This window comes from Pangasianodon hypophthalmus, chromosome 10, assembly GCF_027358585.1.
Source record: "Pangasianodon hypophthalmus isolate fPanHyp1 chromosome 10, fPanHyp1.pri, whole genome shotgun sequence".
Classification (NCBI taxonomy): Eukaryota; Metazoa; Chordata; class Actinopteri; order Siluriformes; family Pangasiidae; genus Pangasianodon; species Pangasianodon hypophthalmus.
Window position 1 is genome coordinate 19,132,527 of NC_069719.1, and position 17,178 is coordinate 19,149,704.

At 37.6% G+C, this 17,178-nt stretch overlaps 1 protein-coding gene across 1 annotated transcript; it reads right to left on the reverse strand.

Moving 5' to 3' along the window:
* Nucleotides 1–800: 800 nt before the first annotated feature.
* On the reverse strand, nt 801–16,787 carry pomt2 (protein-O-mannosyltransferase 2). The gene is made up of 21 exons (XM_034307772.2): nt 16,205–16,787; nt 16,022–16,106; nt 14,459–14,563; nt 14,127–14,235; nt 13,874–13,982; nt 12,400–12,559; nt 12,205–12,311; nt 12,013–12,095; nt 10,977–11,086; nt 9,534–9,606; nt 9,370–9,430; nt 8,278–8,356; nt 7,899–8,050; nt 6,864–6,955; nt 6,705–6,781; nt 6,528–6,599; nt 6,366–6,425; nt 4,961–5,066; nt 3,951–4,091; nt 3,000–3,111; nt 801–1,509 (listed from the first exon to the last, which is right to left on the reverse strand). The coding sequence occupies exons 1-21, from the start codon at nt 16,486–16,488 to the stop codon at nt 1,404–1,406; spliced, it is 2,283 nt and encodes a 760-aa protein (XP_034163663.2). The 5' UTR covers nt 16,489–16,787; the 3' UTR covers nt 801–1,403.
* Between the last annotated feature and the right edge of the window lie 391 nt (nt 16,788–17,178).

Here is a 17,178-nt window from a genome sequence, read left to right on the forward strand (position 1 = left end):
TACACTAGGAGACTAGTGTACATTTCGGAAACCTGGTGTTCAGAGAAAAGAGCAAGCTTAAAATTATATAGATCATCCATCATACAAGTCCTTGTAAATTATTACTATAAAACCAATAAAGCATTCAAACAAGCCCATTAATATAAACCTGTGATTTGAATAACACCCAGCACTATTGTTAGAGACGTGCTGTTAGTTATTCAAATCACAGGTTTTCTATTAATGAGCTTGTTTGAATGCTTTATTGGTTTTATAGTAATAATTTACAAGGACTTGTATGATGGATGATCTATATAATTTAAGTGTAATAATAAACAGATTCCATCATGCCGTTATTTAATAAGGAAAAACAGAACTGTGGAGCTGATGAAGTTATTGACATTTATATAAAGTCTCTGGTGTCGGTGCTTTGTAACAGTAAATTTTCCACCATGGGAGAGTCTTTAGGACAGACGACTTTGTGTTTCCAGTTTCACAGCAGCATGACAAGCTGTGTTTTTTTTGTCTGATTTACTTCATGAGAAAGACAAAAAGAGAGTCTGGTGAGGGAACTAGTGTTACTAGCTGCTATAGTGTAAGTGATAACAGGAACTAACTTGTCCTTCCATAACATTAGATGTAAATATAAACAGTTAAAAAGGCATATCATGTTCATTAATAAAATAAAATGTTGTAATCATTGACAAATGGCTGTGGTATAAGAGGAATAAACAACAATGGGCTATGCTGTTATGCTCATTACTTGTTCCACAGTTTTATAATATTCATGAACAAAGCAAGAAAACAACATTCACAGGAAATTCTTGTAAAAAATATTTAATATTTACATTAAAATGATCTGGTTAACAATCCAATCTGATACAAGGATTGGATTTTGCCAGTTGTTGCTCGCTCCCTAGACAGTACAAATGAATACTCAGACCTTTAAATCATAAGGTACAAGTCTGAAAATGCTCGTGAGATTTCCATGAAACTCCCTTTCAGCTCTAATCCACTCTCTCACTGAATCTCACTCCTTTTTTATTTATTCATCCCCTAAAAGGCACTTTATGTGATCGTTTATTTCAGTCAAACCTGAAATAATTATAAAGTACATCCAACTATCCTACAATCATGTCAAATAACATAAGTAATGTTTTCCAATACTGATAACATACTAATGTATATTTCCCTAAGCTGTAAGAGAAACGTAGCTCTGTGCTAATGAAATGAACCAAATGATGCTTTTTCAAACTGCTCATTATTTATAAGTTCTAATATATTTAATAACAATCTCCTAAAATGAAACGTCACGTAAGTTCTAAAAGATAATGAAATGTCACTATTTTAGCAGCTCTCTAGTCACTAGACTAGTTAATAAGTTATATTTTGCCCCACCATATTTTGTATCATGACAGAACACTTTAAAATTCCCAGGAGTCCAACCATCTGAGTCCCGCCATGGAGGAGGCAGGATCGTGAGCAAGCGGCCCCTTCATGCCGTAGGACAGAGGGTGGAACAGGTAGAAGCTGCAAAGAAGGGAGACAAATGATCCCAGAAACGTCATTAAAACAGCTTGAACTGCAATTTGATCACATTATCACAGCCAGGTTAAAAAGTCCAAGTCTGCTACCCCAAGAACTTAAACTAAAAATTATTATATCTGTTAATATTATATAAATATTAATATAAAAAATATAAATATCATTTTCTTAAACAATTATTACCTAAAAGAAAACTACTGTATTTACAGATAATAAGTTACTTTGGAATATAATGTATTTCATGTTTACACTGCCCTCAAAATGACACTTCAGACACACACTTCTATAAGTATTATTATAGTTATAATCTAGTTATAGATATGTGTATTATTGTTGTAGTTCTATGTATTACTGTTATAGTTACAGATATATACATTACTGTTATAGTAATAGATATATATTATTCTTATACTTATAGATATAGACATGTGTATTATTGTTAGTTATAGTTAGAGATACATGTCTTGTTGTTATAGATACATGTATTATTGTCACAGATATAGAAACTGTAGAATTACTGTTTGTACTGCTGACAATACTGACTAGGCTTTTATTTTTTATTTATTTATTTATTTTTTTTGTCTCTTTAGAATGATGTGTGTAAACGACAGCTGATACAGACAAGGATAATTTACACTTACTATATTGTATGATATCATTGTTAAATTGCTAGCTGGATTATGTTTGGTGATTTTACTAGCTAGCTAACCAGCTATTCTGTGAACTCAGGACTAGCAAACATCAGGGCTGCACTATGTAAGAAAAGCATGTGAGGAAACATCCCAATTCACGAAGAGCATAACAACAGGACTGTTAACCCTATGGAAACAAAACAGAAGGGTGTTCTTCATTCTTTTTATTTCCTATACTTTTCCAGGGTTCTTTCATATCCACCTTGTGTGGTGTGGACTCTTTTCTCAACTGTTTCTGTTAGTCCTTTAGTTCAGTTTTGATGCAGAAATAAGTGTATATTTGCACTGAATAACTTCATTATTCATATTTGCATGAGAAACCAATTTCAAACAAGACTTTGTCAAAATGTCTTTAAGACAATTAAAAAATGTGCTCGATCTAGTGTGTCCAAACTATTGCCTGGTAATGTACCTTGGTCACTTTTATATTTAATCATAAAATCAATCATCAGTATAAAAAAAAAAAAAATAGGTGAACCATGTACGCCATAAATGATGCGCAGTTATTTAGAGCCCTTTTCTGACTTTATGATCACTTCCATAGATGTACATTAGGTGACCAAAAATGTATGTGGTATCGTAAACATCCAGATTATTTCAAATACATGCAGATAAGTATTATGGGAAACTGATTACAAAAGCCCTACTGTAGGTGTTGGTGTTCTGATCTTTGTAACAGCCATGAGTTAAGGCAGTTTATAAAAACATTACAACCTTCTACAAAAAGGTTATAAAAAGCTCTTAACAGCAAATTCACAATGTTAGAGTGTGAAATGCTCTTACCTGTGGAGGAGTCCAAAAAGTAGCACCATCTGACCTGCTCTTAATATACATTTCGAAACATCAAGACTAAACAGGAGGTCAGCATTCTGCAGAAATGTGTCCAGTGTTATTCCTTTAAACAGAAGAAGAAGGTTAAGGGGTTGTCACCAAGACATCTGAATACGACAGTTTTGCTTCACACTGTGCATTAAGCTGAATTTACACTTTTTCACATAGTAAAAGAATACTTTGTTGTGAGTTGAGATAGGTGAGAACACTTAGAACACACACTGACGGCTGATGTAGTGCCAAAATTGTGAGCGAAGTTCTGGCAGTGTCTGATATTTCTGATTAAAATCTCACTGTGGGCGCCTGAGTGGCGTTCGCCCTATCATCTAAAGATTGCGAGTTCGAATCCCAATAATGCCACAGCTATTAATGGGCGGGAGTCCAAGAGAGCAAAACTGGCCGTGCTCTCAGGGAGGGGCGGATAGCGCTTTCCTCCGAGGGTGTTACACCGCCCCCTGATGTTGTATGAGCGGAAGATGCGGGTGGTTGGCTTCATGTGCCTCGGTGGAAGTATGCGGTAGCCTTCACCCTCTCTGGTTGGTAGCTGATCAGTGCCTGACCTCACTAATGCTCTTATGGCTGAATGAGCACAAATCCCCACAGCCACTCTCCAAAATCTAGAGGAAAGCCTTCCCAGAAGAGTGGAGGTTATTCTAACAGCAAAGGGGGACTAAATCTGGAAAAGGTCAGGTGTCCACAAACATTAGGCCACAAAAGTGTAGAGCGTATTTATGTCTTCTTAAAGTGAAGGAATCAAAGTATGTTGTATAGAAAACCCACTATTTTTCACTATTTTTGGCCACAGCAACATTGGACAGGTTTTCCCGGACAACCACACCAACCATCAGTTAACAGTGTTCACCAGAGGAAGATGGTCCCCGTTTATTTTCTGTTTCTCAATACCTGTAAGCATACTGCTGAAGAGCATGGCAGGGAAGTAGTGGTGGTAGTAGAGAATACGGCCCATGATGTAGAAGGGCATGTAGTGTAGCAGCCAGCCCAAGAACAGCATTCCACCACCTTCTATAAGAACCTGGTAGCGTGCTGGGAAAATAGAACAGCCGTTATCGATGATCAAAAAAACAAATTGTCCACATACCATGACACAACATGACTAAACAGAATGAATGCAATATCAGATTCACAATACACAGATTCACAATACATTTCACAAAACTATGCTCATGGGAGTTTCATGATCAGTTCATTCATGAATCCACCCTTCACCTTTAAATACACTTCAAAAGGCTTTAGAATTCACCATTCAATGCTGAAACCATTTATAAATCCTAAATATGATAAAGCTGCATACGATGGTGATAGAATCATGCCAGTAGAAATCTGAATTTAAATGTTATTATGTGAAGTTGGATCAGAATTTGACATTTCATTTTGTGGTTTGCAAAAAAAGCTATCTAAAATCTGAAACTGAATTTCACGCTTAAGGGGGTGTGACTGAACATCTAGAATTCAAAACGAACTATGTATATAATCAATTTTTTTTTTTTAAAGCATTCTCCATTAATTCATAATCCCCATAAGAACCCGTCTCCCTTTTCCCTCTCACACACACCGTAGCATATTGCAGCACAGTAGGAAGTGGCAATACTCGAAATAATCGCGAGCGAGACCATGGACACGGGATCTTCCTAGCCAGGATTTACTGTATGAAAAATATTTCTCCCGTTTTAAAATTTTAATGTAACCATTAAAAATGCATTTAAATTCAAATTTAAAAATGCAAATGGCATGATTCTCCATAGCTCCATAGAACTCCATAGCATACTTTTGCCAAGTTGTGGCTATATTGATATATTAGTAAAAATGATTATATGATAACGAGCATAATTTTGCCCACTCTTTCAAACAACTCCATAATCTGAAACACCTGAACAGAAATGCTTCCTGCTCACCTTTCCTCTCTCCCTCGAGTTTAGCTCCTCTCTGTAAAGCCAGAGAATACAGACACACCATGACAAGAAACAGAGCCAGAGCGAACAGATTCAGCCACCAGATCACCTGTGGATCAGACGGAAAGGTGCAACTCAGTAATACACATTTCCTGAAAGCCTTGGAATATAATTACACAATCTTTCAGTTACCGTTCTCTAAAAATTATGTCTATATATTCTAGGAAATGTGCATGATGCCTCTCTTTCTTTTACAGAAACTGCCTACTAATCATGAATTTTCATAAGTAGATGACTAATGTTCATGCTTAAGTTCTGAAATATGGCTGCTGCCCCTCAAACGTACCTGTACGAGCCCGGTGCACAATATAAGGAAGAGGAGCTAAATATTCTGTTGTGAGTGCTGCAAGAAGTTTGGTAAGTCTATACTATAGTTATCAACTCAAATATAAAATTCAGGAGAAAGCAGCGTGACATTACGTTAGGCAGCTAGCTCGATGCAGAAGAAAAGCATTTTGCATGTCAGTACAAACAGATCCCTGTGTGAAAGTCAGACTTTTGTAATTAAATGCCATGTAATGTATTAGTGTGTGTTGCTCTTTTACTCAAAAGTGCTGGCCATGGCTCTGAATCCTGTCCTGAGAAAACCACTGAAACAAGCTTTACCCACTGGATATAGAAAGCCTTGTTTAAGGGAACAAGTGAAGGGATTTACCTGGCACCTCACAGCTGGAAGAGCACATTTCTCCAGGCTCTACCTGGCGTTTGTGTCAAAAACAAGGCTATGTCCTACTTCACTTGAGCTACATTTGCCTGCACTGTATGCTGAGAGAGCTGGAGCCAGGGAACCTTTTAACTGTAAAATAAATTTCATGGACACCTTCTGCACAAATTTATTTTATGAACATAATCGAACTATTTTACTATCATCATTATTCAGATGTATGCTCTAATATTCTGGCTCTTTATTGGAGCACCAGAGTTTTTTCCCCTGAACTTTCCACCACCAGAACACATTAGGTCTTAGTTGACATTATTTATAAGCTGACTTGTTTTTGAATTATTGAGGTTTGGATTAATTCCACTGAGTAATCAAATCGGCTACTAGCTTTGATAATGGTGATAACTAACAGTGACTATTAACATTACGTTAATAGTCACTGTTAGTTATCACCATTATCAAAGCTAGTTGGATTGTGATTTCGTGTAACGAAATTAAAAAAAAAAAAAAAAATCCCCTGCTTCACAGACCCCACGCTGACCCATTGATAACAGGTTTCTATAACTACAGGACTCTTGTCACAGCTAAACTATAGTGTAAACAGATTTCACAGTATAAACCAGTTTCCACATTGGAAGAGAGAGAGAGAGAGAGAGAGAGAGAGAGAGAGAGAGAGAGGATACTCACAGGGTTCCCTAAGAGATACACACGGTACTCTGTTTCATTCACTCCAGAAAATCTCAAGCCCTACACAAGAAAGTGATAAGAATTATTTCTTAGTAGATGAATTCACATGACTAGTGTTAGTTTCAAAAGTGGAGCACTTCTAGTGTAACGCAAGAAAGTCACCTGATAGTTGATGGGCCAGTGCCAAGGTTTCGAGTTAACCTCATTGTCTTTAGGTTTCAGGCCACTGTTTCCCTGTTCGAGAACAAGAAACATGAAAACTGCATCAGGATGCTTCTTAGTATCAATGAACAGTATGTTTTTTCCCACATTTTACAGTTTATCTTGATCATGACATACCCTGATCATGACAATATGAGATTCAAGTAAGATCTCCAGGAAGGAAGGCTTCAGTACACACAAACTGATGTTGGGCACTACGGAGACACAAAATCACACGTTATGCTGCAAACCCAAAAACAATCATCATGCTGATAGGGTTGAGCTGCAGTGACTTACATTTGGGGTTGATATGATCTTCAATGTTCCACTGGGAGTTTGGAGTTTCCTTTACGTATGGACTACACGTGACCTCTACCTGTTCCCAGCCCCTTTAAAAATGTGAGACATTTGTAGAAAAAAAGTATCTTCAATACTGCACTGCGTTTATTCCATTCATAATTCTTCCCATTAAAATCTAGAATATTTTTCAGCTAATCATCTTGAGGCATATTATTCATGAACTAATAAGAATTATTCAATAACTACAGTAAAAGCTACTGTACGTAATTACGAGAGCGAGGACTGCAAGTCTGTCAAGGAGTTAAAGATATAATTTTAGTATTAAATTAGATTAAATTCAGTATTAGTATGAGTGCTTTAAAATAAACCTGTAATTTGAATCACTACAACTTCTGACCAATCAGGTTCTAGAATTCAACAGTGCTGTGATACAAGAAAAAAAATATCATATCATGATACCTGAAACCATTTTGTATGATACACGATATGTTTCACAATATATAAGTTTACTAACAAACTTCCAGTAGTACAGCAGTGCCGTATTTTTAACAATGAAAAGTAGGGAAAATAAAAATTCTGGGAAAAATTGTAGCATTTTACTACTTTAAAGATTCAGTAACTAATCAGTAACTAATCAGTAACTAATAAACTAATCAGCTGCTTCTAATCAGAGTTTATAATTGTTATAAAAATACTCAGGATACCAGTGATATCTCTGGAAAGTGTATTGTTACAAATTTCATCACACTATTGATATTATATCATCATATTGCCCAGCTTTACTTTGCATTAAGTGAAATTAATCGCTACTAGAAGCAAACTACTTTTTCACAAATGCTATCGGATGCACTGTCTTGATCAACCAATCGGCAACAGCTAGAAGTACAGCAGTGCAGATTCGCATTACGCATTGTTGAGAAGGTGTGTTACCCATAAACCTTTTCTCTATTTTAGGACACAGATACAGTACATTTACACACAGAAGTATAAATGGACCATTAGGTGTTAAATGACAGTTTGAGAGGTTCTTACCACTTTGGGAGCATCTTGCCTGAGGAATAGAGCACACAGCCAGTGGAACGATGCAGGAAGCGCACTTTACTGCGCAACACCTTCACTGGGTCACCTTTCTTTCCTCCACACACCTCCACCTGCCAGAGATCATTGGGATCCCCTGTACCATTCTACAGAAACAGAGCAGGTTATGTTTATGATCTCTGGCGCTATTACTCCTACACAAACATCTATTACAGTGAATCATGCTAAAACAGCCAGAAGAGAATGGAATCTAGGAGCCATCAATAAGCAGGATCTTATTTGTATTTTCCTAAAAGGTTGCATATTTCAATGTTAACAATATTAGCCCTTTTGATTAACTTTATCAGACACAAAAATACACCATGATACTCACAATGCCATATCCTGTGACTTGAAGGTGCTTCTTAGTCAGCGGTGCCTCATGAAGGTGACTGTGCAGGTTGCGAGTGGTCCTGACAGAAAAAGATTTATAACAGAGTGTTAATGTCAGGCTATAGCACTGGAGTTTGTAGCTTGTTACATCTATTAGTAAAAATATGCCATAGGTTCATGATATTGCTCTTCAAGGCACAACGAATCAACCACACAATCAGGGCTGGCTGTTAGAAATGGGCTAGAATGGCTAATCCTTTGCTCTCTTTCAAGGAAAAAATACAAATAAGTCTCAGATTTTGGCTTCCACAACGCTTTATTTGCTGTTGATAAATGGCTTAAAATGGATTATATTTGACTTTTGTGGAACCTAGAATAGCAGCATCACCAACCGTTGTAAATAAAAATACATAGTATGGTATGAAGTGGAGGCTGAGGCTGATTTCTTTCTAGCTCACACTGTATATTCACAAAGCCTATGTGCAACAGGCATGTCAAGTGATTCCCTTAGATTTTGCGTGCATTGAGGCTGATTTTTTTTTTTAGGTATGTGTCACTGACACATCCACAACATGTCATCAGCTTTGACTGAGAAATACAACAATAGTAACAAACATGACTGTGGTTTATTACTTTCTCAATCACTGATTTTTCAAAATGCCTTTAGAATAGAAACCAGAACTAAACAGACCAAGCTACCATTGTGCAATCGATGTACAAATTGCATGAAGCGACAATCAAAAGAACTGTAAGTTTTGTGTGATTTGGGAGTGACAAGTACAGCTTTATTGTTTACCCTGCTTGCTATTAGAAAAAGACGTCATGCTTAACAGACTTGCGAAATTTAACTTAAAAATAGCAATCATAAACGATATTGCTTATCAATATTTCAATGACTGTGTTCCTATGTGCATGCGTGATAGTGTTATACGGATGACGAGACCCCATGCTGTAAAACTTCAACATAATGGTGACATAATAGTAATGGTGAGTTACTAATAAGTAGCAGAACTTTTTGAATATCGCAACCAGGTTTCACTGCTCACAACTCGAAATAAACCAATTATTCAAACCCAATCATGAACACACTCACTCTTTGTGCTCCAGCCGAATGATGTCACCATGTCGGACAAGCTCAGGAGTCCCTGTGGGATCTAAAGAGACAACAAAACAAGACACAGTCTCCACTACCGCATGCAATTCATGTCTGAAATATGTGTGTGGCGACATGCAAACTACATCCAGATTTCCCCTCACCACCATCATCATCATCATCAGGTCTCTTGACGAGCCACAGATTATTATAGTCTTTGTGCAGATAAGCAGTGACCTATTAAAGCAGAAATACAAGATGGATCATTGTTAGTTCTTCTTTATAAAGCAAAACATAACATTATTGTTAATGTTAAAAAATGAGCTAACCAATCATTTAGCACCGGACTTCTCAAATAAAACATAAAACAACGTAGTGGAGCAACTTCAGTGATAAATACGCATTCTGCAGAATGTTATCGAAAGAAAGGTTCATGCTCCTCCTATGTACAGTAAGTCAATGTAAGTGAACAAACAGAATGGGAAAGGGTTACATACACAACAGTATGAATATGTAAGGAGTAGGTCTGTCACAATTATTATATAATCACTTAACCGCAATTATTTGAGTTGACGCAACAGTCTTTCTCAATTCGTTTCTTGATGTAATCAGATCAATGCACCACTACTTTTTAATTATTATTCTATGGTCTATGAATCATCAGTTACCATGTTATAACAGAAAAACATGGTAACAATGTTGTAATTTAACCGCTCTTACTTAAATTCGTTCATATGATTTATTTTATTAGTATGGCTTAGTACATTCTAATTTGCAGTATAGAGCATGGTTTATTGCCCAGTAGCCAAGTGTGTCAGTTATAGGTGTTATATGTTTAAGTTATTATCTGTGTCATGTTTTTTCTTTACATTAGGGATGTCACTTTTGATTATTTTGATAATCAATTACTGGATCATTTCCTTTGATTAATAATCGAGTACTCAATATCATATGGCGCCTTAAAACCTACGTGTACAGACAAGTGCCTGTACAAAAAAACATTGTTTTTTCCCCTAGATAAATGCTACGTATAAGTGCTATATAAATATACTTTTACGTTTTACCTAAAATTCTGACTTTTTAAAGAAAACTAAATTCTCAACAATTACTGTATACATTTTTACACTGTATAGCCAAATTTTTTACTTTTTTTAAAAAAAATATTGCATGGTTTTCTTGAACAAAAATACTAAGTATCTGTAGCATTACTGTTTTTTACTGTAAGAGAGACAAGGTAGAGAAATTAAAACTAGCAAATTCTTAATCTCAGTTTATAATAACTTTATTAAACATTTATTAAATAAGCTGACTAATTTGTTATAGCTAAGCTAAGTAGCCATCATCCATTAATGAAAACCAAATGTAGACTTTAATGTTGCAATGTTATAAAAACGTTTGCATTTTCATTTTGTTTAATAATCGAGTAGTCAGTTATAATCGAGCACTTGTGACAGCCCTGCTTTACATAGACAACTATAAATTCAAATACTAGAATAATAGAAAAGACAATTAAACTGTTAATTTGAACAATCAGCTGTTAAAATGTAATCACGATTATGTGTATTTATGAGTACGTGTAATTAAAAGCCTAGTAAGGCAGTAATGACCTGTTGTTGTTGGGCTCCGACCCCCTCTGGATACAGGTGCCAGTGTGAATGAAGATATCCTCCAGCTATTCGCAGGTTCTTCACTGTTATTACTGAGCCATACGCCAAGTCTGTTTGTGGGCAGAAAATAATCTTAAAAACAAAATAGATGCAATTTCATTGGATCTAATCTTGCATACCTCTTACAGCTTTAACCTGCCCTGCCACATCTGATAGATCTGTATCAAAAAGAGTATCTGACTATAGCGGTGGCGCTCGAAACAATAGCATGAACTAAGGAAGTAGGACTGGGCAATATGAAGTTATGAAAACAATATAATGATATAATATCATGATACACTTGTATACGTCATTGTTGCACTACTTGTTTAATTTGCCGTCTCTCTTTTTTGTCACCACACAGTAGGAAGCACACAAATGTCTGGAATGTCTATGTATGCTGTAGCATTACAATTTCCCTTCACTGGAACTAAGGGGTCTGAATATACAAATTGCACACTACGCCTTATGCATCACTAATGCTCTTGTGGCTGAATTTCCAAAATCTAGTGAAAATCGTTCCCAGTAGTACAGAGGTTATTTTAACAGCAAAAGGGGCAAAATCTGTAATGGGATGTTCAAAAAAGTATATATGGGTGTGATGGTCAGGTGTCCACAAACTTATAACCATAAGTGTATATATTATCATATACATTATACAGTATAAGTCATTGTGAAGATGCCTTCAAGTATTGCGATATGATTTTTTTTTTTTCATTGCCAACCCATAATAGGAAGTGTTTCTAGAACTTTCCAGTACAGCATTTTGAGAAGGACTGAAGGTGTTTCGAAGACAAATAATGGCCTTCAATGGCCCTACACCTTAATAATTACTTTTTTGCAGATGAGTCTAAATTAATTTGAACCAGAATTTGAACATTTGAAACAGATTTGTAGAAACAGTGTTTGGCACCTCGGGTTCAGCTTAAGACATGAGAATCAGTGTGTGACATGTTTGTTTGAAGCTCCTGGACAAAAAGCTGACGAATACACTCACACTCTGGCATGGTAGCGTTGTGCAGGTTGTTTCCAATCAGGCGAGACTGAAAAGCCGAGCTGAAGAAACCGTCTCCTGGACCACTGCGTAAGAGGGAAGAAACAAGAGCTGTTTGAAGTTTTTGCATTTGAAATTCTCTGCAAGTGATATTAAAATTTACGATAACAGTAAAACACAGAGACTTTTGCATACCTTCTGTTTAATATAACAAAATGGACAGCAAATATTGTAGTGTACAGGAACAAGGGGATCATTATCAACCCAAACACTCTAGCAGCCAAGTGCTTGGCAAAATGCACCTGATGAGAAATGAAAACTGTATATAAACTCCAGGAAGAGCTGACCCATACATGTCTAATCATTTATCTACATCGTCCTTGTCCATACCAGAGAGAGACAAACATCCCCCAGTAGTTTCCAGAGGTCCCATGCAGTATTGATGCCCACTAATAAGATGACAAACAGCCCTACAAACTTCACCCCCAGAGAGCCAGCAAGGTTCACTCCTGTCAGAAGCAGCCACAGCCACCAGGACCAGCTGAAGGGTCTAGAGCATGATCAAAACATAGCAAAATTTCAGAATGACAAATTAAATTATGATCAAAGAGAGGCATTTTAATTAAATCAAACTCAATTAGTCATATTACAGAAAATTATTAATATGCATAACTATATTTCTGTCTCACAAACTGTTATTCACTCATGGACCACATTACAGTTCTAACATTAGTAGTTTAAAAAAAAAAACACACAAACCTTTAGAATAAAAGTTCAAATTAATCTTGATATTATACCATCAAAAGCAAAAGTTTGCACCCCCCAAGGTTTTGAATGGAGAAAAGGAAAATGTACCTCTATTTTATAAGTTTCTAATGTTAAGTTAAAAAGGGAACGTGGGTACATCCTGGAACAACACAACAATCCAAAATATAAAGTAAAATCTACAGAAAAATAGTCTGAAAGAACACCTAAATAAATCTATGTTTTAGATATAACCCTCTTTGTATCCAAAAGTGATATGAAGGCAATGGATGACATTTGGCAAAGCTGGACCAGATATTTTTGGTAGAATGTGTGAAATATTATTACAACTTCAAAAATGACTGAAGGCAGGTGTAAATCTGTGAGGCAAATGGTATTAAGCTAGTCCATTAACTCTAGCTAGCTAGCTAAAGTATAGTGTACATACCAAAACTATTACATGTGATTGCTGAAATACAGCTACAGATGACAAGGTAAGCAAGTCTAAAGTAAATGCAACTAGTTACCTTTATTACTCTGCTATCGTCATCTGTTTAGCTAAAGCAACTTTGCAACTGGGTAACAATATAAATTTCACAGTGAGAAATGAATAACAAATCAGATGAATCATTTATTAGCTTTCCACCAAATTATACAAACCAAATACATGTCTTAGCTGTTCAGTAAGAATAAAGCTAAAACTCCATCAAGTCTAAATCCATTTCACTCTTATCGATTATAACGCGCATTCTCACTCACCTGAGTGGCTTGCTGTGTCTTTTTTTTTTTTTCCATATCTGTATTTGGTGCGCAGTGATGGTTAAAGTACAGTATCTGAGCTGGAGTATGATGCATGTGTACACATTTGCACCAATTCTGATGTGCAAGGATAGTCAGGGTGACTTACATCAGCTAAGGAGACCATATTTTTGTCCCCTTACTCAATAATCCTGCTCTTTTCCCAATCCACAAAACAATCTTACGTACTGTAGCTTTAAACAAAGTCTCACAGAATGTAGGACTAATACAAATCAGTATGTTAGTTTACATTCTAACTAAGAAATCTGACAACAAATACAGTGTACACGGTTAAGCCATAGATTCGTGTGTGTCGGCCTACCTGAGTCTTTGTCGGTTGAATTTGACCATGCTCAGCACAGCTCCCATAATAAAAAACATGAGGATGGGATCGAGCAGGATGTACTGAGAGAGGGTGATATACCCAGTGTCTAAAGGGAAGCAGTCACAAAGTGTTAATGATTAAATGTCACACAGTGTTTTTTTTTTTTTTTTTTTTTTGGTATGTGCATGTTTCCTGTTTTCGAAGTTTGCATTTTTGCAAAGATAGAAATCCATCTCTTCATCATGCGTACCGAAAATGAGCAGGGAAGCTGCAATGAGAGCAGCTGCAGTAGAACGAGACAGCTCCCAGACCACCAAGAAAGCAAAAGGAGGCAGACAGGAACCGAGTGCTGCGCAGAACTGAACAGACAAATGAGTAAAACTGTGTTTTAACACCACAAATGATCATGACACATGTACAGACTCACTTATTACTCCTAAATTAATCAAAACCAACATAAATCAGGTAAATAACATTAACCATCAGACACAGAGGTGTGAATATTAGCAGGGTTATAATAAATAATCAAATTATACCAAATATATTTTCAAGAATAGAAATGACAAGATTGACAATATTTACCCCTCTCATCCCCCAGTAGTTGTGATGCTCATATTTGTCCCCTGGTTTGATGAAAGGAAAAGTGCCATCGTAGCCTGTCAGGTATCCTGCTAAGCCAATCAGCATCTGAGTTCATGAAACAAAAAAAAGTTAGCTAGACACTATTAACCCTAACTATCCATTTCCTGAACTAACCCACTGTACATACTCATGTTTACATTCATAGGATAGTTACATAGCTGAATGGTGAAGGCGGGTGAGTTCATTCACAGTAGGAATGTTAGTGTGTGTGTGTGTGTGTGTGTGTGTGTGTGTGTGTGTGTGTGTGTGTGTGTGTGTGTGTGTGCGGTGGTAATACTGTTGGTGGCAGTGCTGTTGGGGTTTTTAAGCACTATGCACTGAATCCTATTTTAGACACACCCACTTTGCCGTAGGTTTTGTTACACATCCTGTAGTGGTTCATCAGCGTCATTTTTTAACTACAGGAACATACAGGAAGGTTGGATATTTTTTAATTCGTGGACTGTAACTCAGTAATAGCTAGCTGGGCCACATTTGTAAAATGTATATGATTTAAGCAGTTTTAGGCATACTTGTGTTCAAGGTAATATCATTACCCCCAATAGACTTCCATGACATTTGTGTTTTTGCATTTTGCACTGTGCAAAAGTACTGTCTTACTGTATTTATGGTTACCTTTGAATGTTCGTCTTTTTACCACTACAGTAATGCTGCAATTTCCCCCGGGATTAATCAAGTTAGGAAACAAGCCACAGTGTTGCACACACATTTGTTATGTACGGAGACTGTCCACTCCATAATCTCCTTTCCCTCTCCCAGTCTTTGTAACATATCTTATAATAGAAAAGGGTTCACACTGTCTGCACTTACACTTTGCTTTTGTTTGCAGAAATGTATTAGATTTAATTCTGATGGTTTGCTATAAAACAAGATCTTGGAGGCCACGGAATGTTTTTGATCTAGCGACCATGTTATTAAGTGTCCTGTCCGCTACTCCTCCCCTGAGCATGGGGCATTGTGATTCCTGCCCCAGTGGGCTTCTGTGCACTCTCTCTGCACTTGTAGTGGTCCCCATTTTTGACCAATAGGTGAAATAAAAACTCAGTGGCATTTAGGTGGGCTGTGAACGCTCTTCCCAATGATTGCATGAACACCAGAGGAACATCAGCTTATATCTGTCTGATGACAACATTTTTTAAATATTGCCATATGTGCCCCTAAGAACAAGCTTCCACTGAAAGGTACTTTTCCTTGTTGCTGTTGCGGGTGCCATCAAGGGTAAATTTTTTAGGTACTTTTAGATTGCATCTTTTACCTGGTATAGCTTTCATTAGTTTTTAGAGTAAAGGTACATTAGTGGTCCTTAAGGATCCCTGGAGGACTAGTTTTTAGGCCACAGCGCTCTCACTGCTGAGGCCCGGGTTCAAGTCCTGGCCAGGGAACCTACCCCGGCCACTGGGGTCGCATGCAATAGTGTGTTAGTAGCAGATGTGCCTGATGTAATGGCCAGTGAGTGCAGATGAAGGCAGGTGAACTTTACAGACTGGTAGATGAGTATCTCACCTTGCCAAGCGGTGGATGAACGTCAAAGAAAAAGGTGCGGTTAATATAATAGCTGCCCATCTTCCCAAAGTGGGTCTCATCCCAGCTGCAAAGGAATGAGCCATAAATCATTTCAGATCTCACCTTTTTTTTTTGCATGGTTTAAACTTGTTATTATTTTTAGCTTTTTAAAGATATGCTCACCACACGTGCGGCGGCTCGGTGAGCTTGTAGAAGCGGGTGCACACGGACAGAAGCAGCACTGTGAGGAGAGGACACACTGAGCCGGCACTGCTGCGATAATGAAGGCGTTTGGAGACATGTGGAGATGATCCGTTTAGACAGGACGGGCTGCAGGAGGCTGAAGTGGGAACGTGTGGTCTGCCGTGTGCGCGCGCCTTCTCCGTGCGCGCGCATGATCTCCTCTGCCGTAAAGCGCCTGAACTTTGGCTTCGGATGCCATGATCTTCACTGACACTTTCCTCCATTAGATGTTGAGTTAGAAATAATGTGCAGTGCAGTGGTGTTAATGAGGACTAAAATAAGGGCAGTCGGTTAGCCCAGTCAGACGTGTAGTGCTAGAAGCACGGGGATTAAGTGATCACTGTCATTTCATCTCAGTAGATGATCGAATAAAACCTATAAAACAACAGTAAACAGGGCAGAAATGCGCGTGCACAGCCTGAACCTGTAGCGTGTGGCTGGTCCGGGTGTGTGTGTTTACTCTCCAGGGTGAGACGCGTTGAACTTCTACTACTAGTTCTTCTTCTATGAGGGATACCGCTGTGCAACCTGGACATGCACACCACCACACTGCCACCTTGTGGAAGAAGGAGAAAGTTATTATTTATTTTCTCTCTCTCTCTCTCTCTCTCTCTCTCTCTCTCTCTCTCTCTCTCTCTCTCTCTCTCTCTCTCTCTCTCTCTCTCTCTCTCTCTCTCTCTCTCTCTCTCTCTCTCTCTCTGTGTGTGTGTGTGTGTGTGTGTGTGTGTGTTGGGGGGAGGCACTGTTCCCTCACACCTCCAGGGTTTCAAGTTCGATTCCCGCCTCTACTCTGGGTGTGTGGAGTTTACATGTTCTCCTCGTCTTTCAGGGCTTTCCTCCAGGTACTCCAGTTGCCTCCCCCAGTCCATGCATTGACATGTGTTGTAGGCTGACTGTAGGCATTTCTAATTATC